Below are 27,582 nucleotides of genomic sequence, written 5' to 3'. Positions count from 1 at the left end.
ACTATCGAGACTTTCGAGACGAGACCGAGACTTGGTACTCGAGACCGAGACCGAGATCGAGACAAGCATCTGTCGACCGAGACGAGACCGAGACCGAGACGGTGATTTTTTACTCGAGACGAGACCGAGATCGAGACCGTTATTTATCAACCGAGACGAGACCGAGACTGTACAAAGTCTCGTCTCGTCTCGTCTCGATACCATCCCTAAATTGAACTTCCAATTAAAACTTTGAAAGCGTTCCTACTTTCTTCCGTTGTGGCTACGTGACCTGCCCACCTGAGCCTTCTAGATTTGATGACTCTAACAAGGTTTGGTGAGCGGTATAAATTATTTAGTTCCTTGTTATGAAGTTTCCGCCATTCCCGTTCTTCTTGGGTCTGAATACTCGTCTCAGGATTTCATTCTCAAATATTTTCATTCTACGCTCTTCCCTCAGAGTAAGCAATCATGTTTTGCAACGATACGGAACAACAGGCCTTATTATCGTTTTATATGTTTTAAGCTTCAAATTCCTCGACAGAATTCGCGACGACAAAAGATTTTGAACTGAATAATAACACGAATTTCCTGCTTTCAATCGACATTTAATTTCTTCGTAAATATGGTTTTGGTCTGTTAATATTGATCCTAGATATTTGAAAGTATCCACTAGCTACTGTCATTTAAATGAATTACAGGCATCGTTAACCCAACAACAATATTAACACATACTTTAAATACACATATATCGAATAACAGATGTTGGATTTACGTATCTATTATCATTCGCGTGTATAAGCCCCGCCCTCGATTTTTGAAGCTCAAAAATGTGACTTACACACGTGACAAAACGGTAAATACCAAGCGGTTCTTCCATTAAGTGATTTTAAATAAGTGAATCTGTTTACAACTAGCGACTTTTACGTATACTTCCTTCATTTTATTATTATTATTTTATTATTGTAGAGGAAAGATAACAGCTATGTTTAGTTGGGAACAGACATGGTTTGGTTAGAAACAGGAAATGCTCATTAAATGTAGGGAACTCTTCCTTTAGAACTCTTACTAATTAACACTGAAGGTAATGCTCAGAAATATTATCTTTCTAAATGGTTTCCTTCGTTTATGAAGAGCATTTCCCTTTATTAGCACAGTAATCTGAAAATTGAAAAATCTACTCCCTCAACATAACTTTGTTTCGCTTTTATCTATAGTTATAATTCTTATTGAACATTTTAGTGATCTACATGTGTAACTTTTAGCTCAACTAGTGGAAAAAAATAACGCTATGTTGTCCGATATGTCCTTTTACACTCAAGTGTAGCGGACAGTGAAGTGCTAATTGATTAAATTCTCCAAAACCAGAAATTTCATATTTTAAGTGACTTAAATCTTGTAAGCAAATTAACACTAATAGAATTTTAGTTTAACGTTCCGCCATTAAGCCCTTTAGGTTAAACGAAATGGATGATTAATGAAAGTGGATTATCGTGAAATTAAATTTTTGTGTTCTTCCACCGGGAATCGAACCCGGGATCACGTGCACTACAAGCGCACGCGCTAGCCACTAGACCAGCAAAGAGGGCTAATCTCGGAAGTTTCTAGTGGGAATCGAGCGTTAAACGCAGGTACTCTAACTATGTAACCCCATACAATCAAATACCGCTATTTCGTGACTGGGAGAACTAGCCTCGCTGCTGACATACCCATTAAACTCTAATCAGTCAATATATCAAATACTAGTATTAGCTGAAAGTTTATATCCAAGAAAACCAAACCGTGTCGAAACTTTTGTCGCACAGAAAAGTTGAAGAGTAGGTGGTGTTCAGAGGTCAAGTAGCGTTCAATCCGATAAACTCCTTACCATTTTAATGATTAAGTAAGACGTATTCTGAAAATAAAGAAAACAACTGTATTTAATTAAATTATCAATCAGTAGCCATAATTCTTATATCTTTAGTGATGAACGTACTAGGCGTTTTTCCTAAGGTTGAGAGTGGAACTAAGATTAAAATAATTGGGTGCTCTTCCAAAGGTTGAGGATGGAACTATGACTAAAAGCATTGGGCGTTTTTCTTAAGGTTGATAATGGAACTATGACACTAAAAGTATTGGGCGCATTTCCTAAGGTTCAGAACGGAACTAAGATTAAAAGCATTGAGCGCTCTTCCTAAGATATAGAATAGAACTGAGATTAAAAGCATTGGGCGCTCTTCCTAAGGTTGAGAGTGAAACTATGACTAAAAGCATTGGGCACTTTTCCTAAGGTTGAGAATGGAACTATGACTAAAAGCATTGGGCACTTTTCCTAAGATTGAAAATGGAATAAAGATTAAAAGCATTGGGTGCTCTTCCTAAGGTTGAGAATGGAACTAAGATTCAAAGCATTGGGCGCTTTCCCTAAGATTGAGAATGGAACAAAGACCAAAAGAAAGGGGAGCATTTCCTAAAGTTGAGAATGGAACTATGACTAAAAGCATTGGGCACTCTTTCCCCAACAGTGCCCAATGCTTTCAGATTTCGTATATACCGTATTTTACGGACTATAAGACGTACCTTAATTTTTAAGCATTTTTTTTAATGCCGTAATATTTTTAACATTTTTATTAGCAAATGTTAGCAAGCTCGTGAATCCCTGCAACTCATGTTCGTCGCATCGATGCACTGCTGTTGCCAGTTGAACCCAATGTTGCCAGATAGAGATAGGTTTCCCGCGGCATCGAATATATGGCCATTTTTAAGACTGGCGGGAATTTTAAATCAAATACTGGAATATTAATATTAATTTCGAGTATAGGACACACCTGAATATTGGAGGCAATTTTTTCGAAGAAAAAAGTGTGTCTTATAGTCAGTAAAATACGGTATATATACACGTTTGTGGGTTGTTGACATATACTTGTTCTTTCAAATAATTCCACAGAAAAATCTACAGGTGTTAGGTCACATGTCACATAATGTAGGGAGGCCACAGACAATTCAAGACCTTACGGACAGTAATTGTGCGTTTAATCGCAAATGTCATTGAAAATTTTAACAAAAACTGATTGCGTGCCGCAATTTTAGAAGGGGCCACTTGTCTGACACCATTTTCCATTGTTATCCGAAACAGATATTCTTTTTATACCAATTTTAAAGTTTCCACTTTTCCATTTTGTATTTTATGTAACAAATTAAAAGTAACATTGAAATTTGAACACCCCGTATTTTTTTAAAAGAACACTTCTGTAAAATGCACTAGAAATAACATTATTCCTTGTAGAGTATTTTATAAGTGGGCGAAGCGATCGCAAAGCGCATTTATTGCTCATGCGTATGCTTGAAATACGCTGACCATGTATTTAAATCTGAGCGGCTAAACATGAACGCGAAAGCAATAAAATCGCTGAGAAAACGCCGGCTCGAGCGTATTTGGTGCAGGTCGGAACAATAGACCGCCTGCTGTTTAAAAGATTTCAAAAGGAAGGACAGAAAGGAAAGACGTGTTGCCAGGCAAGGGGATTGTAACAAGAAACAGCTGCTTGGAAGACGCTTTGTGCAGAGATTGGAACTCTGCTGTTATAAAGTATCTGTGTGTATAACAAAAGAAAATTCACAAAAATAGAAGGAAATTCCGAAAATTAGCTAATCACAGAAAAATCTATGTAACACAATAGGGTGACTTCTCGTGATACACTTGATTGACACTTAGCTGGTGCCATGGTAATCTATAAGCAAAATATTTGGCTTTAGGCAAAAGATGAAACAACGAAATAACTTGAATTTGAGCCCCTATCTCCGAAGCTCGAACTCCACCCCCAAACAGATAACCACAAGTGTAATCACAAAGAGAAATTTTCAGTTGTGTTTGAAAACGTGTCCTGTGTACATATCCAGTCATGGTTAGTGTGTTTAACACAGAGGCGTTTATAATCGAAATACAAAATAGGCCATGCCTATATGATTTAAGAGATCCGAACTACATGAATCGTGACTTTAAAATAAAAATGTGGAGAGAAGTGGCTGCGATATTTGTTCCAGACTAGGAGGGAATGGAACAGAATTCTCAGAATGAAGAAAGTAAGAATATTCTTATTTTATGATTTCATTTAATACTGTTATGTAGAGCTACATCGAGCCAAATTGTATGTTCACTATGAATAATAATAATAATAATAATAATAATAATAATAATAATAATAATAATAATAATAATAATAATAATAAATACTTTGTTAAAGTTGTGCCAACTTCCAATATACCTAATATATACCAAACCTTAAGGCGCAACAGCTCGAAAGGGCCAGGGTCGTCTATGCGTCATTTTATGGGGTGGATATGTTAGATGATGGGACAATTGCCCTTAGATGGTCTAAGCCATAGATGTGTGCACAGTAGAAAGGCGAAAAATGCCACCTCTAATAGTTTGGTACTTAGGTATATCGAAAATGTTTTAAACAGCAAAGACCATAATTTTAAATTGGGATTCAATACATCTTATTCTCTTTCCAGTCTTTGAAATGACCGAAAAACTACGTTGCCTAATTATTTCGAAACTTAGTTTTGTAAAACAAACACATAATGTTTCAGTTTCCAGACATTTCTTTCCATGCAGCTTAGAAATATTCCTGGGAAAGATATGTTTATTTTATTTTATTTATTTATTTTAACTGTAACTGCTCGTGTTTTATCAACTTTGTTCTGAAACTGAAACTAAGGTGCTAAAATTGGTAGAGGGTAGGAATTTCAGAAGAAGCCAAAATCATGAGGAAAAAAATTAAAAGATTAAACCAGAGAATTAGTTAAAAATATCATGATGTAAATTTTATAGTTGGTGGCTTGGAATTTAGCGGTCCTTTCAGCACCGAAGCTATACAAGATGTGAACCTACAGTTTAAGGTGGAATCTAAACTACCTTTATGCGCTGAAACTTTTCAATGATCTCCCACAGGATTCGAATCCGGAACCCCATTCTCCAAAGGCACGTGCATAGCTAGTAAAGTATAAAGTAGTGTAAATGTTGGAATTTATTGATTGGGGTCTAATATTTGTTTTCGATACAGAGGATATCTTTAAAAACAAATGCCTCTTGCTCCGTCTCTTTCGACTATATCAGCGAGGCTACATCAGACGTGAACTACAGCTCAACGTGGGACCCTAACCACATAAGCTCCTGCCTAGAATCGAATCCAGGTCTACCACTTCTGGCGCGGGAAATGAAAAAAGACCTGGAAACCCTGACTGGCTCATTGTATAATTTACAACTTGGGTGAAACTAAAATTACCGTGTAGCCACTTAGGCCGCGTTCGCTGTGGGGGGTAACGCTTTGTCGACTAGCCTAGTACTAAAAGTGCTAGCTGAACCTGCGCTATCTACTCAGCTCATCGTTTTGTTATGACCATAAATCCCCTTCCCACTGTGAATGGAAATATTTTTTTAATAAATCCATATCGTCTGAGTACGCCTCATTGCGTCTCTTGAGGTCTTTGAAGTTGCCTGCATGCAATAGGTTTTGATTGGGGATGGGCAAAACCGCTTTTTATAAAAAAAACCGGATACCGATTCCTAGAAAAAACCAAAAATCGAAAAACCGGCAATTCTGTTTTCTCCAAAACCGGTTCGGTTTTTCACCAGAACCGGTTTCGGTTTTCTCCAAAAAACGGTTCGGTTTTTCCATCGAAACCGGTTTCGGTTTTCTCCAAAAAACGGTTCGGTTTTCACCAAAACTGGTTTCCGTGAAACCCTTTGGAAAACAGACAAAACTATTTCTGTGGAAACGGATTCGGTTTCCGGAGAACAACGAAACACTATTCTGGTCAGAAATAGAACAAATTTTGGATAAAACCGGAACCGGTTTTGAAGAAAACCGAAACTAGATCCGGTGAAAAAGCGAACAGGTTTTGGTCAAAACCGATAACCAGTTTCGGTGAAAGCCGAACCGGTTTTGGGGAAAACCGAAACCAGTATTTTGGAAATTTTCAAAAACCGGTTTCGTTTTTCTAAAAACCGGAAAACCGGTTTTTGTGCCCACCACTAGTTTTGATTTTCAATTTAAGCAAATTGGCGTGGGAGATCCGGGTTCGATTCCCGGCGGGAGCTCATGTGGTTCGGATTCCACGTTAATCAGTAGGTCCACGTCTCATATAGCCTCGCTGCTGAACGGGACGTTAAACTCAAACTCAACTCAATTTAAGCAAAGCGCCTGCAATGTCCGTCAACCCGCCATACGTAACTTCTCTACTGGTTGCCTAGCACTGTAGTTTCGGCCTGTAACAATGTTAATCTTATGGGCTCAAAACGGTCCCTAAAATGTTGAATAGAACAATAATGCCACGGTTGTTGAAAATTTGAATGAGAACTGGACAATCTACACAAAATTTAGAATCAACCAGTGTGAAAACTGCACGTTTCTAGCACTTGTGGTTTTCCAGATCTAATTGTCGAAAGGATTGGAGACCAACATATAAACCTAGCATTTTAATATATAGATTCTTAGTCGTCGATGGTTACTTTAACTCCGGTTTAATAGCTGCAGACAAGCTGAAAGGTCATGAAGTAGCAATTTTTTTAGAAAAGAAAATCTGATAAACAGTACTGCATTTAAGAAGTGACATATCAAGTGACATTTTATCATTTAAAAGGTTAATAGGTACCATTTATCCATAAACATAATAAGAACCACTATAATCAGTTCCCAAGTTAGTAACATTTGATGTAACGAATGTCGTAAAAACACATTTATTATATGTAAATATCAATAGAAACATACCCTGCGGCTCAGTTCTCTAATTCGATGAAAGGCTTAATTTCATACAGTAGACATTATTATACGAAGGATATCCAGAAAGTAACAGACGTTTTGAAATAAAAAGAATTAGCAGAATGAACAAACCAAATTGTATTATATACACTTCAAAGCTACACTCGTAAGCTGTTTTTCCACATAATCGCCATGAAAATTAATTCACATATCATATCGTGGCACAAGTTTCTGCGACTTCAACCACTGGCTTACACCTGCACGCAATTCGGCGTCAGTATCAAAGCATTGTGTATCGAGCCATGTCTTTATCACTGGGAGGAGGTATTAGTCGCCTGGCGCCAAGTCCGGGCTGTATAGTGGGTGATCAAACACCTCCCATCCAAGAGCTCTTGGGTACGCTTGGCCGATATGGAAGTGCGTTGTCGTGAAAAAAAAAACACCGCGCTATGTTGTCCCCGGCGCTTCCCCATCAGGATCCTGCCGCCTATTGTCGCACAATTTGTCCATGCCGACCAGATGCCGCGATCGGATTCCGCGCGATTTTCGACCGCGACGAATAGTTTCTGCGTCAGAGTCGGCATGAGCAGGAAATGAGCATTAAATGCGCCGGCGCCGCCGGCGAAAAGAGACCGGCATAAGGAGTCGGCAGAGGGTCGGAAACAGGCCTTTCCGACTGTTTTGCCGACTCTGACGGTCGGCAACAGTCGGCAAAGAGTCGGTAAAGGGCATTTTATTTTACGATTTTCGACCGCTTGCCGCCTCGGCAAAAGGTCGGCAACTTTGAACAAGAAGGTCGTCGTGCCGCCACGGACGGGCGCCGGCTGCCTCCGGCGGCAATCCCTCTTTCCTAACGCGACTTCCTGATGGGGTTGTTTGGCGATGGGTTTCAATTGGCTTGTGGTTTTTTGCCAACAAAAACTTAATCACAGAACGCACTCCACAGGAGGTGGGCTTTAATGTTGCAGCACGTCACAGAGGGCACAGAAAGAGCGTCATAGTCCTCACACTACATCAGCTGGATGCCTACTGAGTGTGGCAACGTTTTGACACGAAAATTGTCTCTAACCCCAATCACTACCGCAGTAGGAAAAAACGTCTGCCACTTTCTGGATAGTCATCGTATAGCCCTGTAAATCGGACGTTTTCATAAACCCAAAGGTGGATTTTTGTTACGATAAAGATTTAGTGATAACACTGAAACTTGCTTTTCGTAACGCAGGACAAATTTGATTTCAGAAAGAATACCGGAAGAATGCGGAAAGCAATAGTCACGTTGAAACGATTGACAGAAGAAAGAATTCGAATGGAAAAAGCAACGTAGGAAACATTTGTGAATTTGGAGAAAGCGTTTGATAATGCAGACTGGAACAAAAGCTTCAAGATTCTGAAGGAATCAGAAGTAAATTATAAAGATCGAAGAACTGTATATAATATGAACAAAGAACAGGATGCAACGATTGAAGTAAAAGGAGAGAAAACGAAAGCAATCACAGGTCCCAAGTCTGGGAAAAAATGTGCTTGATTTGACAGTTTTTACACGGAATTGATCTGTCGCAGATAAAACAGTAGTTAAAAGCTGAAGGGTGAAACTGGTAATATGCTTCCGGAAAAGACCTTCCTCCATTAATGTAAGTAAATCTTTATTAACAGTACACGCTACGTTTATTTACCGTTTCATATGTGAGTAATAATACAGGACAACAGTACCAAGAAGTTGAGTGGTACTTTTTTTCTGTACATACCGTAAATTGCCATGTGTTTCTGCTCGAAGTCCATTTATTTGGCATAGCTAGATGGAGCTACTGTTAGCAGCAGAAGTAAGATGGCGAGTTTCCTCCCCCTTTGGTTGAAAAGGGTATATGTTGAAAGTTAGCATTACAGATATCAAGTATTTAACACTGGATAATTACGTTTCGTTTACTCCTTCGCCTTTAGGTACTCTGACTACTGTGGATGAGTGAAGTGATTTCGTCACTTCCGCTCTCAACATAAGTACAAGTATCAAAAACTCACTTTGTCAGGGGGGCACGGTGGCTAAGTGATAGAGCGTTCACCTCCGGTGCTTGGGGTCCCTGGTTCGATCCCAGCTCGCGCCGTGTGGACCTTGTGGTGGACACACACCGTGCTCGTGGGTTTTCTCGGGGTTCTCCCGTTTCCTCCCACTTTCTTCATTCCACCATTTCATTCATTTCTCATAATCACTGTCTTCTTTAGCCTAACCGGCATAATCGTGGGACGTAAAACTTAAAGATTTCATTTCATTTCTTTTCTTTTGATCGGTTCCAAACAATACGTCTGCTAGGGAAAGAAAGCATTGGTCGGTGTGTATTTCGCTTTATTTGCATATACCTAGATATCCCGTGAAATCGCACTCTTACGGGCAAGGGCGCCCATGTTGTGGTTTCCAAGGGGGGCAATTATAAGCGACATTTCAAATATAGTTTCAAATTTTAATGTAACTATTCTAAAATTCTATTGGGTTTTCGATATTCCGAAGTACAATTTCCTCTAGGGGGCGAGCGCCCCACCTTGCCCTCCCTGATGGACGCCCTTGCTTACGGGTCAGAGTATAACAATAAAAGCTTAAAGAGGTCGATAATTTTAAATAGCTGGGAAGCACTTTGACGAAAGACGCTTGCTGCACCAAAGAGATTAAGTCAAGAATTGTCATAGCCAAAGAAGCATTCAACAAGAAAAGATCATACCGAATAGTAGGCTTAATATTGGACTAAGGAGGAAGTTAATCAGGTGTTACATGTGGAGTATTGGACTGTATGGTCCAGAGACTTAGACATTACGGAGATTAGAGAAGAAATTTTTAAATAATTTCGAAATGTCATGTTGGAAGAAGATGGAAAAGATAAAATGGACAAAGAGAGTAACAAACAATTTTTTAAACGGGTAGGAGAGAAGAGGACAGTTTTAGCCCGCATCCTTCGTAGGAAGGCCACATCTTGCAAAGAAATTGTCTTTTACATACCGCCATAGAAGGAAAGGTGGAAGGAAAACGAGCAAGAGGAAGGAGAAGTACATAACTGATCGATTATTTGAAGAATAGAAGAAAATATTGGGAGTTAAAAGAGAAAGCTGAAGATCGAGAAACGCGGAAGAAACATTACCAAGCCCAAACCTAAAATAATAATAAAACAACTCATTAATCTGAGGACCTGACAAAAGACAGAATCTTTAATAATAATAATAATAATAATAATAATAATAATAATAATAATAATAATAATAATAATAATAATAATAATAATAATAATATCTGTAGATATAAATATATTTCGTTACTTGCTTGTCGTTGATTTATATGCTCTTTCATTTTTTTTTTTTTTTCAGAAAGTTAAACAAAAAGTTAAATTCTCTGTTTCATTTTAATATTTATAAGTCTTTGCAACAACCATTGTAAGTTCTATGTGCAGCTGACCCTTTGGAATTCAGCGGAAACAAATGAATAATAAATACTGTCGGAAGTACGTTATGCTTAACCTGTCCATAAGTATCAATCACTGGATCTTGTTGCTGGCACCTGACTTTTGTGCACGAGATCCAAAAGTGAAATTAAATGAAATTTTTCAGTTTTACGTCCCACGCGTATGCCGGCTAGCTAAAGGAGACTGTGATGATGGGAAATGAATGAAACGGTGGAATACAGAAAGTGGAAGGAAATGGGAGAAATCCGAAAAAACTCACGGTGTTTGTCCACCACAAAGCTCACTTGGTGCAAGCTGGGATCGAACCAGGGACCCCACGCGCTAGAGGTGAACGCTCTACCACTGAGGTTCCGCGGTCCCTGTACGAGATCCAAGTTCGATCCTGGTGGGAGAACATCAAACGTACTCCCGTGGAACAGATCCCAGTTTAAACTATAAGTCTTGTCTTATATAGCCTCGCTGTTGACAAGGGACGTAGATATCAATCAATCATTTAATTCTATAGCATCAAGAATCTGGCCTTAACATAGATTACAACAGTTCTTCTGATTAGAAAAACTAATGTTCTTTTGCACCGTAAATTAAACCCATTATATTAAACTAAATGTAATTATTAACTTTCGGTTTGCATGTGCTATTTTTTTTCTTTTTCTTTCTTTCGTGTGAAGCAACTAATACTAACGTCTAAATTAATTAACTGTAAACAAAGAAAATACATGTGTAGTAAATTACTATGTTTCTATTTTAATTCGTCGAGAAGAAAATTATACTTTTAAGCATAAAAGTTTAGGATTGTGCCTCGGAAAGAGGAAGGAAATGCGTGGCTGTAGCAATTAAAATTCAATTTGCTTTGTATTTAATAAGCTGATTGTGAATTTATGAATAGTTACAGATTCTTTCATATAAGCACACCAACAATTATATATATATATAAAAAAATAGCACGTGTATTTATTTCTGAAGAATTTCAACCTGTAATTACACGTGCCATTTACAGCATGGAAACAGGATATTCGGTTTTTTTTTTTTTTTATTTCTTTCTTTGAAAACCATGTTGGATGTTTGGATGTTTTATTTATTTATTTATTTATTTATTTATTATTAATGTTAATGTTAAATTACTGAAAATTATTATATCATTTTCTGATTTAATATAGAAAAATATTGGTATATATATATATATATATATATATATATATATATATATATATATATATATATATATTTGAATGAGTGATACTGAGATGGATAAATAGTAATCTTATGTGTATATAGAAACTTTTCCTTTTTAACATCCCCATCCATCTGCATTTTGTATTTTCATTAGTAATGTTATCCAAGAAAATTCATCAACAAGCTAAGGAATCTACTTTGATAGCGTATTGCTTATTGCATTGGATTGTTAATGTCCCTTTTCGATACCGGGGCTTTAAAAGAGAGAATCTTGGACAGAACTACTATCCGGATTTGTATCCGAGGAAGATGACCCTATCAGAAATCGATTCCAGCAACCTGATTTCCAACCATGCATATACCCAATTTGTAAATACAGGGGAAAGTTGATCAACTACTATTTCTGTATTGACTTACTAATCCTGTCTATTTAACATGCTTCAGATAACACAATATACTTTCCAAATTAGTCAAGGCGAGGTATCTTCTATCACATTTCCAAAGGATCGCGCGAACTAAAAGATTAAGTACTTTTTTGCAGTTAAGAAACGTTACATATACTTTATAATAGGCAACCAACAATTCTTTGCTGTCGTACATGTTGCATAGGGGTAGGGAATGACGTGGAGTTTAAACGATAGATCAGGGCTTTTCAACCGTTAGATAAGTTGAATGAAATCTTTGAGTTTTACGTCCCATGATTATGCCGGTTAGGCTAAAGGAGACGGTGATTATGAGAAATGAATGAAATGGTGGAATGAAGAAAGTGGGAGGAAACAGGAGAACCCCGAGAAAACCCAATTGTTTGTCCACCGTGTTTCTGGAGCACTGTGTTTGTCCACCACAAAGTCCACACGTCGCGAGCTGGGATCGAATCAGGAACCCCAAGCACCGGAGGTGAACGTTCTACCAGTGAGCCACCGCGCCCCCTCTGAGATGAGTCACGTTAATAATTTCAATGATGATTCTTGAATCATTAAGTTATCCTGCGGTATTTAAAACTGTTTCTAAAAAGGGCGTCCAAGATTCCTGCGATCCAATCAAGGTCATCTGTGAAGATGTTAACGGATGAACCCCATCAGTCTAGCTATCTATTTAGAAGCATAAACATGGGGCGGGGGGCACATGGGTGCCCGGCCCCTCAGACGACTTTCTAGCTTCCCACCAAATGAAGTCCGACAGTTAGAGCTTATTTAAACATGTTTACTAAAGCAAACGACGAATGAATATAATATAACAAACAGAAGTACGCATTCGTCACACGGGATATAATGAAAATAAACTTTAATGAATATAAAACAGGAAATTTAAATATTGTAAAAGTTGCCCCCCCCCCCGTTTTTTAAGCGGAAATGTCGAAAACACTGCTAAGTATGTTTACTCAGTTTTTATTATTTGTTTATATATCGAATTTCACGCCTCCAACTTAAACAAATATTCGCATTAAGCACTTTCTAAATAAAGAATCGAAAATGTTAATACTGTAAATTGTTCTCTTTAGGAGTAGAAGTTTTGAAAGGACTCTAACAGGTTTTCGATTAATTTCATTTAGAAGCTTTTGTACCAGACTTCTTAACTCACATAAAGTTTTTCTGTATAAAAAATTGGAAATTTAAATTTTATAGAAATTGTTTAATTTTCTAATTAAAAGCTGACTTATCGAACATGTATTCTCTTTGTTTTAATTGAGAGTTGAACTCAGGGATGCAAATAACCACTCTCCCGGAGCGAGTGTTTTATCGGTGCGAGCAAGTATTTAATATCATGCCGAAGGTGTATAAATGATTTCTATTGTGGGATGTGAGCTAGCAGCATTTTTCTTGAGCGAGTAAAAATTTTTTTTGCTTATTTGCATCCCTGGTTTAACTACTGAATTTTACTCCTCTAACTTAAGTATTTTCTCTTATTTGGCAGTTGCAGAATAAAGAGTTGAAATTTGTAAGATAGAAATTGTGTATCCGGTTTGCCATAAGGATCAGACTTTATCACGTGATCAGGTCAAAAGTCATTTTGTGTGCTAAATCGAGTCTGCAGATTAAAAATCCAGATGTGAGATATTTCAAGCACGTAACCTCCGCTTGGGGCGCCTTGGGTAGTTCGCAGGAGATGTATGTACTTTATCATTGTTATTGATTTTACGAGTGGCGGATTGGCCGGGTAGGCATGGGTCTACCCAAAAATTTTGAAAAATATGTAAACGCTAAAAGATACAATAAAGAATAAATATATTCTCCACTATTTATATTAATGGTAGATATATTTAACAAATAACATCAAGCATTACTGTAAAAAGTAATTTCCTACTGTCATTAATTAACCAAATGTGTATAGGCCTATGTATCCATACGCGAGGGAGCGGGCCAACCCAAAATTAAAATCCTACCACTTGACTTTTGACAATGTTCTATCCATATTTACCTTACGTGCTATACATCGTTTTCAAGCGAAGAAAATTCAGTACGCGAGAAAATTGTACATGAATTTGATGTATCACTTGCACCTATTCCCATTTGAAAAACCGAAAGTTGAATCCAAGATGGCGGATCCAACATGGTGGGTAACATGTGTCAGAGAAGCAGTACTTGAACCAATTTGTTTTGCATATGCCCATATTCATGTCCAGTTACATCTAAAGAAACTGAAAGTAGTTTTTTGTCCGAGTGTTATAGTAGTGTATGATTGAATTCCGGATATATGAAGACCCATAAATATGGAAAGTAAGCTATGGAGTGCTAAAATTAGCACAATACATTTAGGCGGCGGAGAACTTTGCATTTGAACCAATTTTACACAGATCCCGAGGGGGCACTTTGCGAATGTATCTTGTGAGAGTGATATGACCTTCTTTTATTTTTCTCTGTTCTTACCATTTGTACTTTCGAGGAACGGTAGAAGAGAAAGAAGTATAGTAATCGAGAAAAAAAAAACTGAAATTGAGATTTCAATGGATTTACACATTTAATGGCCTCAACATGTAAGAAAATGGATTTTTGGATGACTGTTCACGCAGTTTACAAGTGTCACTGGTACTTGGTGTATCTACTTTGAAAAAGATGAATAAAACATTTCAAAGAGTAGCCACATAGAAAGACCTCTGTTTCGGAATATACTTGATTAGTTGCTTGTACCTCATTACATTGAAGCCTTTAATTGAGGATAAATGTGCGTTTCCAGAACGGTATTGTACTCAACTTTTGCCATTGATTGTTGTTACTTTGTCGTCCCAATTTTCGTCCTGAGTTTCGATACATAATAAAATTTTAAGGTGTTATTGCAGTTTCTTTATAATTGTATATTTCCTTCTCTTTTCAGTATTGACCGTAACTACTATAAAAAGATTAGGGTTATTAAACACGGTAACGCACTAATTAATCACGATTCGAGGCACCCTTGATTTTTTTCCCGTCATAAAACTCCCTCTTCTATAAAAGTATATACGAAGATGGTTCTGTTAATTACGTAATATTCTTTGTAATTTGAAAGTGAAATCCTTTTTTATTTGTTTGTTTTATTTTAAAACTTGATCAATCATTCTAAAATAGTATATACTAGCACTGGCTTCGCCTATGTGCTTTCTTTTTGATTTTTTTTTTTTTTTTTTTTTTTTTACAGAAGCGTGTAGTAATAAGGAAATTATTAATAGTTAGGTGAATTCATTTTATGCTAATAGTTATATGTGGAAGACCAATAATCTATATAAATACGAAAAAATGTAACGATGTTTACTCGCTATGTCCTTCTAGATTACTACACCGATTAAAGATTTTTGGTACATGAATAGTCCCTGGTCTAACTTAACACATTTTCGGCAATAGGAAGAGAAAAGACGAGGAAGGGTGACATGTAACAATAATAATAATAAAAAACAGTATTAGTGTCCAATGCATGGTTTTCGTGATTGCTGAGGTAAACCCCGATGCCTTGAAGTCCAAATTCATCATCCTCCATGGGCATCTTAAGGAGGAAAAACGGTTCATACTTCTTACACTTATTTTCCCCGTGCGAAGAACGGGCATTTGATATAATAATAATAATAATAGTAATAATAATAATAATAATAATAATAATAATAATAATAATAATAATAATAATAATAATATCTGTAATATCTCTTCTAAACCGGAAGTGGCAGATATTTACTACCTCTTCCGGTTACAATATTAATTGGTAAGCTATCACGTCATACAAACCAAACTTCATCACGTGGTGTACACATGATACTGCTACTTATTAATAATTCCAGAAGCTCAATGGCATGCTGTCTCTATATTGAACTTCGTTAAACAATTGAACTTCGTTAAACAAATGCAGTTCAGCATTTTGAATTAATTATTAATTATTTGAATTTACGTGAATTGAACTACGGTCTTAACCAGAAATAACTCGGATTAAAGGTGATGTGCTGACCACGTATCAATCAGTAGAAGCTGTTTGGCCGGCCAGATCTGTTTATATGGACTGAAAGGTCAAGAAAGTTAGTTTAAGCATAAAACAAAATGTTAAATAGAATAACGAAAACATTTTGTGCGAATTTGGTCCTCAGTGTCATTCGTGGATTGTCCAGAGGCGATCTTCTGCTGATGTAACACTGATACCGATATGCTCTCTTTCAAAGGATATTAGAATGTTTATAAAACTTAGTTTAGATGTAATTTTAATTGCAAATGAGCCTTAATAAGTTCTCACGTTGTAATTATGTCAGGGAATTTAGTGCGAAGGCCAAGGGAAAGGACATATGTTTCTACCCATCCATGATGACGTTTATTTCTCTGTTTGTAGGTTGAACGGTTACTATGTGCCATGTGCTTACAAATACACATTTACTTCGTGTTTGTTTTTAGTTTATGTAAAGAGGAGCCAGGTTATTTGTGAAGTGTACACAAATAAAACTTGTCCATAAACAGAGGAATTTGTGGTGACTCCAAGTGACGTTTATAACTCCCACCGTTCATTTTCATTATTTTTCGTTCTTTAAATCCAAGATATGTAGAATTTTACTTATTAGACGGGGGTACTGTGGCTCAGTGGTAGAGCGCGAGAAGTCCGTGGTTCGATCCTAGATCATGTGAGTTTATTGTGAGCAGAACCATGTCCTTGCACTTTCTCGGTGTTCTTCCGTTTCCTTCCACATTCTCTTTCCACGACGTTTTCGTAATCATACACTTTCATTAATCATCATTCTCTTTTAGGGCGGTGTGCGTAATCATAGGACGTAAAACTACAAATTTAATTTCATTTTAATAATACCTAGGTAGATCTATTGTTACTGATCACTGCAACTTAATTTGTCGTCATGAGGTGTTCGCTAATGTTCGAGAATTGAGTTCTTGTATTTGACAACAATCAAGCAATTCATGCTGAGATTTGTTTGATTATTTGCTTTAGCACTGTCCATGTGACCTTAAACTAATGCTACCTAAACATGATTTATAAATGTAGTATTCAAATAGAAGGAATTTAACTTAGTAAATTTAACTACCGTCATCATGAAATCTGTTTCCAACAAGAAATATTTATGTATTTTAAATAATATAGTTATGACAGATTTTGCTGCCCCTCGAAACCTGCCGTCTTGCCAATGTATGTGTTACACATATGATAGAGCCGGCCCTGTTTGTACATAATGAACGTTGGGCCGTTGTATAACTCGTTTACAGAACAGGAATTGATAGCGATTCCCAACCTTGCATTCATATACTTCTGGGATACATACCGGATCGTTCGAGGATAAGCGGAAGATCATAAGTAATGGAAGAGAAGATATCTTAACCTTTTGTTTAAAGGTGAGGATGAATTAACTAGCAAACGAAATTTTCCCTCAAATGTCAAGATATACGAGTGACATTATCCGAGGGGAAAGTATGCCTATCTTTCTGGTGTCCTCTCCAGACAATAACGATAACATTTATAAATATGTATATGTTGATATGGACAACAGTCGGTAAGGCATGATAGCATTTTCTTCTATGGCCAGACGTGATTTTTCTAGACAGTTCTGATATAATACGTAAAGAAGCCATTAATAGTGAATGTATTTTCAATTATAAAGAAGTAATTTTGTAAAAATAAAAATGTAAATGCAGAAAAATCTTCGGAAAATACACCAGTTTAAATATATATATTTTATTTTGAGTGTTATTATTGAACATTTAGTGAGTAAACTATGATTTAATTAGTTCCAGAAATAATATAACGAACTTAAGGCAATATAGAAGTTATACAAGTGACCAACCCTTTGTAACAGTGGCAGCATTCGATTCATGAAAGAAAATTGCCACTATTACGCTTTTCGCAGTTTTACAGCTGGCAAGAAAAGTTGGTTAGTTATAAATCAAGTATAAAACCGTTTCGTCTAAGCAGGTGCACAGCCTTTGAAAGAAGTGGAGCTGACTGTCGGACAAATTCACAGATCCACCACTCACTAAAGTTTTAAGTTGAAAGTTGATAAGCTGTCAGATGATCGCATAAGTAAACCTAAATGGAAAAAATTCTACTATTAAATGATAGCATTTGCGCCTAAATCTAATATTCTTCTGTTATTCATATTATGTTGTTTTGTTTTTGCATTAAAAGATTCAATATATTTCGATCAAAATTTTTTTGTAGGTCTTATATCTGGAGAACTACACACAGTGTAGTCAAACTATCACTAAACTCAGTATTATGTACTTATTCCGTAGAAAATATGAAAACTCGATTTAGAGGCGTTCAAAAATTTTGTGGCCCCTGATCCAAAAACTAATTATTGATCAAGATTGCGATCTTTTGATCCATTTTTTGTATCATTCCTAAAAATTCTTGTTCACGATATGCTGTATGCATATACACGTGGACCCTTGTTAAGAAAACTAAAGCTACCTACTATAACTGAGTATGTGTAAATAAAGAGTGAAAATTCCACCAATTCTAGCTTCAGAGCATCCTTTTATGTATACAAATGTCCAAAATTATTGACGCATGTCTATAAATATGTTGTTGTAGAAATATAATTTGATAACGAATTCTCCCGGTATTTCTTATAATGTTAGTAGTATCTAGTATGTGTATAATCGGCAAAGACATGTATGTGGCAAATTTCATGTCGAAAGAGCAGTAAATAAGAACAATAAAACGAAAATAAAACTTTCTTGTCCATTTACCAACATTTTGTTTTACTCATTCTAATTTTCGTACTTATAATTATTTTCCTATGAAATTTACGACAGATGTACATTTCTCGATTATACACATAGTATCAGTATTAAATGTACCCTGCGAAATCATTGTCAATTTATATTCTTACAAGAAGACAGTTATAGATATGCGACAGTCATTTCGGACATGAGTGTACGTTTAGTTACATGAAGAATACTATTGAATACTATTGTCTAAAAGTATATGTTTTATAAGGATAATGGACATTATTCAATTGAAATGTAGTCTGAAGAAAAAAGCAGTTGAAAATGCTGGAAAAGCATTGCCAGAACGAACTTAAAAAGAATTAATTTTTGTTATTAACTTCTACAGGCTTTATACGAATTGTTCTATGTACGTACTTTATAAGTATTAAACAATTCTTGCAATGTATCTATCCATTTATAATTTTCTTGAGTACTATTTTTTTTTCACATGTTTTGTCTAAGAGTTATGTTAAAACGTTTTACATGATGTTTTATGAAGACACGTACTCAAAATGAAGGGCTCAATATTTTTTAAAAGCAAACTGACTCACGGTTCCCGAGATATGGCTCCTTAAATCTCCCGAAATCCGAACTTTTTTGACCAAAATCCAGTTGTCCAGTTGTCCAGTGGCCACCGACTACTATTTGGTACCAAAATGTTCACCATTCTATTAGGTATTGATCAACACCAATATGATCTCTCTATGACTTACGGTTCCCGAGATACGGCTCCTTAAATCTCCGGAAATCGAATTTTTTTGGCTAATATCTCGGGAACCGAAAAGTTTTATCCCTTTCTCAGACGGTTTTTAATGCTTTATCGAATGGAGGGCTCAAAATTGAAAAATTCGCAAATAACAGACACACACACACACATACAGAGACGTAGAGAATTGAGTAACGAACTTTTCAAGTTTGTTTAAAAGATTCATGTTTTTGTTTATATGGATCTGGTGTTCCAAACAAGTTGGAAAACGTTGGCAGCCTCTGTTCTCTGCCGTATAAACATTTGCTTAGAGTTATATACCGGTCAATTTTTATTATATGTACTAACAAACTGCAAGTGAGCTTATTTCGCGCGAAAGACCTAGGTTCGATTCCCAGTAGGAGTTCATGTAATTCTGATCCCATATCTCATACAGCTCGCTGTTGAAAGTAATGCGAAACTCCAATGCAGTTCAGCTCAAGTGAATGGTCAATGTGGATTGTTAAAGAGTTTTCAGGGAAATGAAATTTCTGTCAGATGTGTGCCATGTGATAGTTGATTCACAGTATAAAAGAAGAGGCTTAATATTCAAAATAAGAATGGTTAATATTAAAATCCATGATCTTTTACGTCGATACAAACCGTACTTATTGTGTTTATGTTAGTTATAGAATAGTAATGACATTAAGTCAGGTAATTGTACAGACGTTCTTTGTAAATTTTACTGGAGTACCATTAGTTGTAGAATAACAATTGACATTATGCCCGGAAATTTTACATTCTTTGTAATTTTACTTAAGTACCATAATAATGTAAACTAACGTGTAGAGCTTAGAATAATGAGTGTATTTGTAAGAATATGGTTCAGTACGACATCTCCACTCAATTGAAGAATCAACACGATTATAAGTTAAATATACGAGTATGTTAACTTAATATCAGTTTTAGTGAAGATTTCCGGACTATATTGGAGTGTTTGAAAAATTAACTTGCTCCATCTTCTCCCATTCATTGTTCTCCCGCAAAAGAAACAAACTTAACAAACAACAATAATGGTATTTGTTTCTCAATTGTTGTCCAGTGTGATGTCTATTGAAGGAAGGAAGATGTTAAGTGGTAAATTGAGAAGAGTTCGTTCACTTACCCAACTGATGTGGTGATGCAACAGCAACCGCTAGCATCAGAAACACTAGCACACTTCCCACCATTGTAAAACTTGCCCGTCCGTTCATTGCTGGTTGCCTCACTACGGTACACTGACAGCCACACAGGCTTCCAAAGAAACGGTCTTGTGAATCCTCCTCTTCCTCCCCTGCCCTCCCTCAGCGTCTCACGACCTTACCTTGCCGCGCCCTCACTTCTTCAGGAACTAGGGTACCGGTGCGGGCGGCTTGTTTTGGTTGGTGCAGTGGTGGTACCTGCGAATGATGTTCCTATATAGCCTACTACGCCGCTCCCTTTTTTAAAAAGATAGTTTAGTTGCTTTTGTGTCTATTTGCCTTTGTCCTTCACACACACACACACACACAGTCTGACTCCCTTTTGTTTCTCAAGTTTGGATGCAATCAATCGACTGTGAAGACACTTTTTACCAATAGATATTCTCAATCATGGACTTCGAGGAATCTTTATTTATATCATAAATATCGAGGCACTGCCTAAAAGGCTAATTTATACGGGAACAACGAACAGTTATTAACAATAATAAACGAATGGAAGAAATCGGCCAGGACCTTTATAAAGTACAACCTATTATTCGACTGGAGGAACTAAGGAAAAATCTTTTTTTTTTTTTTTTTTTAACGTTAGAGTTAAATTTGCAAGCTGTGAGATTTGAACGCAGGACATCCTTACTGGGAAGTAAGAACGCTAAGACTGGCTGGGCAGGATTGAAGTAGAGCACTGAGGACGGTACCGAATGCAGAAGTTTGTCAAGGGGGGCATTCAAGGTCCCAAGTTCATAGATCTTGTTAAGGGGGGTTTGTTAAATCCGCGAAACCTCCTTGCGTACTGACGGTATATGAGATGTGGATCCACAGCTTAACGGGATCCGAATTAAATATACTCCTGCAGGAAATGGAACCCACATTTCGTACCGAAGACGCGTAGGCTAGCTATATACCGATAATGGGGGTCGCTAACCACTAACCTACACTGTCTTCGTGATACCACAAATAACACTGGATAGCTCCTCGTGGCTGAGATTTGCATTCGATTCCAGGTGGAAGTGTATGTGATTCGGCTCCCACGATAAACAGGTAGATCCATTTCTCTTGTAACATTGTTGAATTAAGGGCTGGCCCGGGCAGAGGCGGATCTAGAAGGTAACAACTGGGAGGGGGGAGCAGTCAGAACCTAAACAATGATAGGTATATCATGTTTACTATAAACTTTCAAAATATATAAATAATAGATTAAATTATTTTTGTCACTCAAAAAGCTGGGGGGCCTAGGCTCCCCGGCCCCGGGCTAGATCCGCCACTGAGCCCGGGTGGAAATTCCGCCCCGGAACTATTAAATATTCTCTTCGATCATGATCAATGTGAGTTACAGATGTTTTCATAACGCCAAGTTTCCTTTCCTGTTTATTGAAAGTCCCCTGGGGATAAGGCGGGCACGGTGGCTCAGTGGTAGAGCGTTCACCTCCGGTGCTTGGGATCCCTGGTTCGATGCCAGCTCGCGCCGTGTGGATTTTGTGGTGGACGAACACCGTGCTCGTGGGTTTTCTCGGGGTTCTCCCGTTTCCTCCCACTTTCTTCATTCAACCATTTCACTCATCTCTCCTCATCACAGTCTCCTTTAGCCTAACCGGCATAATCGTGGGACGTAAAACCTAAAAATTTCATTTCATTTTTCCCCTGCGGATAAACCTGAAATCACCACTGTATGAAAGGAACATTCAACTCAGAATAACCAACCACAAATAACGCAAATGGAAACAGGATTTGCAGATTTAAAATATTTTATAGCAGTGGTGTCCAATTATAATGAGTCTGAGGGCCATAACCGTCTTTACTAATAAGGTGGAGGGCCGCAGCTAATAATAATAATAATAATAATAATAATAATAATAATAATAATAATAATAATAATAATAATAATAATTATTATTATTATTATTATTATTATTATTATTATTATTATTATTATTATTATTATTATTATTATTATTATTATTACACTACAGAAGAAAAATATATTTGAAATATTACATACCTATTCAATGTGACTAATGAGGGTGACTAGGAGCGTTTACAAGGGCTGGGGTATCTACATCCATTCCTCTTGTTGTAAAAGATGTAACCCGCAGAAGATGTAAAAGAGAAGAATCTCCAAGGCAGCTTCTGGAGCGATTCTTTACAATTTTCATGGTGGAAAATGCACTTTCACACAGATAAATACTACCAAACATTGACACTATTTTCCGACACAACTCACAAAAGTTAGGGAAACGTTTGTTAGAAAGTAGCCTGAAAAATCTACTCCTTTCCTTGTTCTTGTCTGAAAGAATGGGTCAGCCTGAAGGTCACAAAGTTCGAGCTGTAAGTTTGGAGGATGTTCTTCGATATCTATTGTCAATGGATTAATAAATAATGCAATGTCGTTTTTTAGTTTGTCAAAATCTGAGAATCTCGCATTAAATCCATTCTTGGTACTCTCGATTTCTCTACAGTACTCAGAAAAATTAAATGCCAGACGATTGCAACTTGGAAAGTATGCTAAATTGTGTTTATCACAAGAAGTAATGTATTTCTAGCGCGCTATGGCTTCTAGGCAGAGTTCGAGAAAGAAAGGGTCTGATTTAAAAAGCTAGATCAAATATATATTCTTTCATTCAAATAATCGTTCCTTTCAGCAACGATTACATTACCGACTTCAGTGTTGCCGTGGATGCCCGAGCCTTCTTGCTGTAGAAAAGCGCTAAATGGATGCCTTATTCTGAAAGAAGAGTGGAAACATTAAAAGAATGAATGAATATAAATTAAAATATTATCAGTTATAACAATCGTAAATCATGAAAGCTTTGTGGGCCGCAGAAAATGGTTTGGCGGGCCGCCATTTGGACAGCCCTGTTTTATAGAATTATCCTCTAGGTAACATTAGTATTGAGAAAATCAATACTTGATAATAATGAGAAAGTGCGTTTCAGTAAACTCTGCTAAAAGATAGAAACAGTAGAAATGCAGTACAACTTCCGGTTTCAATATTTATCTACATAAAATAAAAACGATAAGACATAACAAGACTCTATATATATATATATATATATATATATATATATATATATATATATATATATATATATATATATATAATCAGTTTATCGTTCTAAGAGTAGGTACTATCTTCTCTCTTAGACCTCTTTTCAAACGGAAATTGGCAGAAATCAACCAGTTATATCTTTACCATTGGTCTCTATAGACTAAAAACAGTAATAGATAGCGAAGGGTAGTTTTCTGCAATCAGTTAAGCATCCAAAAAAAAAATATATTAAATTTGCTCTCTGATCTTTCTACTAAAACAGGATGTGGTAGTGGTTTATCGTGTGTATACTGTTAGAAGCCACTCGGACAAAATTTTAATTTTAAGGCTTTTATAGGATTCTCCAGGGTAAGGTTCAAATTTTCTTACTATTCCCTAAATATACGTAAATTTTAACTTTATAAAGAGTGATTTCTCAAAATGTTTTTCTTGAAAATTCTTTCAACGGTTTTATTTATACAGTGAAATCCCATAATACGGAAAGTCTTGTTCCATTAAAAATATGTATTATTAATTACGGGGCAGAACCTTCCCTTTTACGGTCAAGGATTATTTAATACGTATTTAGTGCAGAAAAAAAATGTTTTTCCAATTTGAAAATAGATCTGTGATACTGTACAGTAGACAGAGGTTCTCCTGCTTACGAAATCTTTGTGGATAAGTCAATGACCAGTTGAAGCACCACACAAAATATTTGCAAGATGAATTTGAATTTCTCTGTTCACAATAACTTTTCCATATGAAATGATAATGTTCCTACTTTTTCGTTTAATACGGTTAGTATGAGAAATAAGGAATTTGTATAGTGGGATGATGCGTAATTGACAATAACATTACTTCACTTGCATTATTTTTTTGCATTTCATATAAACACATCTGAAGTGATACTTTTGTTTATATACAGAGATGAATATTCCCATCATTTCCACAGTAATTTGAAAATATGAACGCTGATTACTGCATTTCGAATTAGAGATGAATTTTTTTTTTCGAAAAATCTGTTTTCCAATTTTCGTTTTTCAAAAAATATTTGATTTTTGTTTTTCGAAAATTTTAAGTTATCCGAATTTTTTCATTTTTCGAAAAAAAAAATTCGCTTTTCGTTTTCGAAAAATTCATTTTTCGATATTTTATTTTTGAAAAAAAGTGGTTGTCCCTAATTTCAATACTACCCTCTGTATATTTAAATTTTTAACAAATGCATTAATTATATACCACACAGGATTACAGCATGAGTTGTGAGTAATCTAACCTGTATAACATCTCTATAATGGACATGTTTCATTTAAGGACAAGTAATCGTGTTTCATCGGTGTCCGTTATTCAGTGGTTTCACTGTATTTCACAAATCAATGTTTCATTAATGACCCTGTGATATATATATATGATAAGTCCAGAAGGGGTAGTTTAGTATTGGATAAGTTCTTTATGGTCAATTTTCTCGAAAACGACTGAAGTGAATAAATGTTCCTTAAAACCCGTACAATGACATCAGTTGTTCCTACTAAGACCAGTTCACAGGGGCTGGTTTACTCTTGGGGGTAAGTTTTTGGAATATTTTCAAATATTTGATTGTTTAGTAGTATCCATAGGCGGATTTTAGAGCGCAGGATCATCAAGTTGAGGGGAAGAAAGGTAAGATTGGAGGATTGAGCCCAATAGCTTCGGGAAAGGAGGAATGGCCACCTCTGTGAGTAGCCATAATTATTAAACTATATAAAATTAATGAAACCGCTAACGACTAGTTTACCCATAAAACATATATTAAATGCATATACATTACTATAAGTCATTAGCAAACTTCTGCCTGTAGTGTCACTTCATTTTATTTATACACCCTTAGTAACTTATTAATTAACTATGGCCTATGGAATAAATGCCACATTCACAAAAACTCTCCATTGACTTCTGTGCTCAGCCAACTTGATCCAGTTTCTAAATTGTATTCCTATTTCTGCGAGATCCATTTTAATATTGTCCTTCCATCTGCACCTAGGTCTTCCTAATGTTTTCTTTTTTTCGATTAGATTTACCGTTAAAATTTGTAACCGTTTCTACTTTTTCAATTCTGACTACATAATCTGCCCACTTGAGCCTCCTACACTTAATGACACTAACGATGTTAGGTAAACTGTGTAAATTATGAAATGGAATAAAATCTTTAAGCTTAACGTCCCACGGATATGCCGGCTAGGCTAAAGGAGACGATGATGATGACAAATGTAGGAAATTATGGAATGAAGAAAGTGGGAGGAAAAGGGAGAACCTGGAGAAAAATCACGCACACGGTTTTTGTCCACCATAAAGCTCATTTGGCGCGAGCTGGGGTCGAACCAAGGGCCACATGCACCAGAGATGAACACTCTACCATTGATGTATAAATTATGTAGTTCCTCGTGATGAAATTTCCACCATTCCCGTCACTCTTAGGTCTGAATATTCGTCTCAGAATTTTGTTCTTAAATACAGTTCAGTTTGCGTTTTTCCCTCAAAGTAAGCGGACATGTTTCGCAACCATAGGCGTAATTATAGTTTTATATATTTTAAGCTTCAAATTTTTCGCCAGAATTTGTAAATACAAACGAGTCTCAATAATTACATGAATTTCCTGCTTTCAGTTAACATTTAATTATTTCGTGTTTATAGTTTTGTCTGTTAATGTTGATTCTAGATATTTGAAAATGTAGTGGAGAAGGAATTTTTCTCCCAAAAATATTAAGTTAAAGAATTCCTCTCCTAACCCTGAATGTCAGAATATTGCACCTTGCATTTGCCAATATTAATAAAAAAAATTAAGTGATTGCTCATCATCATCTCCAAAACGTTCACATTTTACGTGTTGAAAATACCACATTTTCCAACTTCAGAATTCTGAGCTTTCTTGTTTTGTTTACTTGTGATGGAAGATGTCCTTGAAATCAAGAGAGAATCTTTTTCAGAATCTAAAAGGAAAAATGTTTAGAGGTTTTTTCCTTTCATTTTTTTCGTAGTGGCCTCAGGTGGTCGTTGTGAATGAACTGGAAACACCTATCCAGGTAAAAATGTTTTCTACCTGGGCGAAAGGGAAAGTTGAGGGTGAATTAATATAAAAAAATATAAAAAAGGATACTTCGCGAAAGTTTATGGCAAGAATACAAGTTCTTTTTTTAATGAAAAGAATTCCTATTTTTAAAAAAATCTTTCCTTCACTTCACTCTCCTTGCGAAAAGGATATAAAGAACCATCATAAATAAAGTTTAGTTAGGACCTTTTGAGAGCATCTGACAACTCTCCAGTTTTGCTAACGAAAACAGTGATGTATAGCCATGAAACTTAGCAATTAAAATTAATGGAATTTGATACTTTTTACTGCAGTGTCTGTAATATATCCAAAAATATCTGTTACCACATCTTCAGCAGACGAAAAATTGCATTCCTTTCAGGTAGTTATGAAGATTTGAAAATAAATTGTAGTCATTCTGTACTATTAGGTAAAGTGATGGTTTGACAATCTTGAACTTAATATCGGCCAATCAGTCGGTGCTAGACTGGTGAATACAGTGAAGGTTAGATGTTATCGAACTCGATATTAGTCAATCACTTAATCCTTGACTGTTGATTAATGAGAAAGTTTGATGACCTTGATATCGGTCAAGATTGCTTATTAAATTGGAAGTTTGATGATTTTGAACTTAATATCGCATAGTCCCTCGATGCTAGACTGGTGAATAAAGTGAATGTTAAACAGTATCGAACTTATATCAGCCAGTCATTCGGTGCTAGACTGATTAATATGGAGGAAATTTGATGATCTTGATATGGGCCAGTCATTCTGTGCTAGATTGGTGAGTAAATAGGATGTTTGATGATCGTGCACTTGATATCGGTTAATGAGTTGGTGCTAGGCTGCTGAATAAAGCACAGACTAGACGATATCGAACTTGATATCAACCAGCCATTTGATCCTAGACTAGTGAATAATGAAGTTTGATCTTGATATCAGCCAGTCATTCAGCGCCAAATTGGTAATTAAATTGAAAGTTTGATTATTTTGAAATTGATATCGGATAGTCCTTCAGTCTAGACTGATGAATAAAGTGAAGGTTAGAAAATATCGAACTTGTTATCAGCTGGACTGG

The 27,582-nt window shown here is 36.2% G+C and overlaps 2 protein-coding genes across 5 annotated transcripts in view; one reads left to right on the top strand and one right to left on the bottom strand.

The window, feature by feature from the left end:
* LOC145694447 (uncharacterized) overlaps nt 1-20,468 on the bottom strand; it is a 228,262-nt gene extending 207,794 nt beyond the window's left edge. For all 3 annotated transcript variants that reach the window (XM_081770688.1, XM_081770691.1, XM_081770689.1), the window contains exon 1: nt 20,346-20,468. In XM_081770688.1, the coding sequence (XP_081626814.1) occupies nt 20,346-20,433 (88 nt within the window). In that variant the 5' untranslated portion in view covers nt 20,434-20,468. The remainder of the gene's footprint in view (nt 1-20,345) is intronic.
* Nucleotides 1-27,582, top strand: part of LOC145694448 (DNA oxidative demethylase ALKBH2-like) — an 859,325-nt gene that overhangs the window by 194,207 nt on the left and 637,536 nt on the right. The window lies entirely within an intron of this gene.

The sequence above is a fragment of the Thermobia domestica genome, chromosome 9, assembly GCF_964235325.1.
Source record: "Thermobia domestica chromosome 9, izTheDome1.hap1.1, whole genome shotgun sequence".
Lineage (NCBI taxonomy): Eukaryota > Metazoa > Arthropoda > Insecta > Zygentoma > Lepismatidae > Thermobia > Thermobia domestica.
This window is presented reverse-complemented; position numbering and strand designations above follow the sequence as displayed.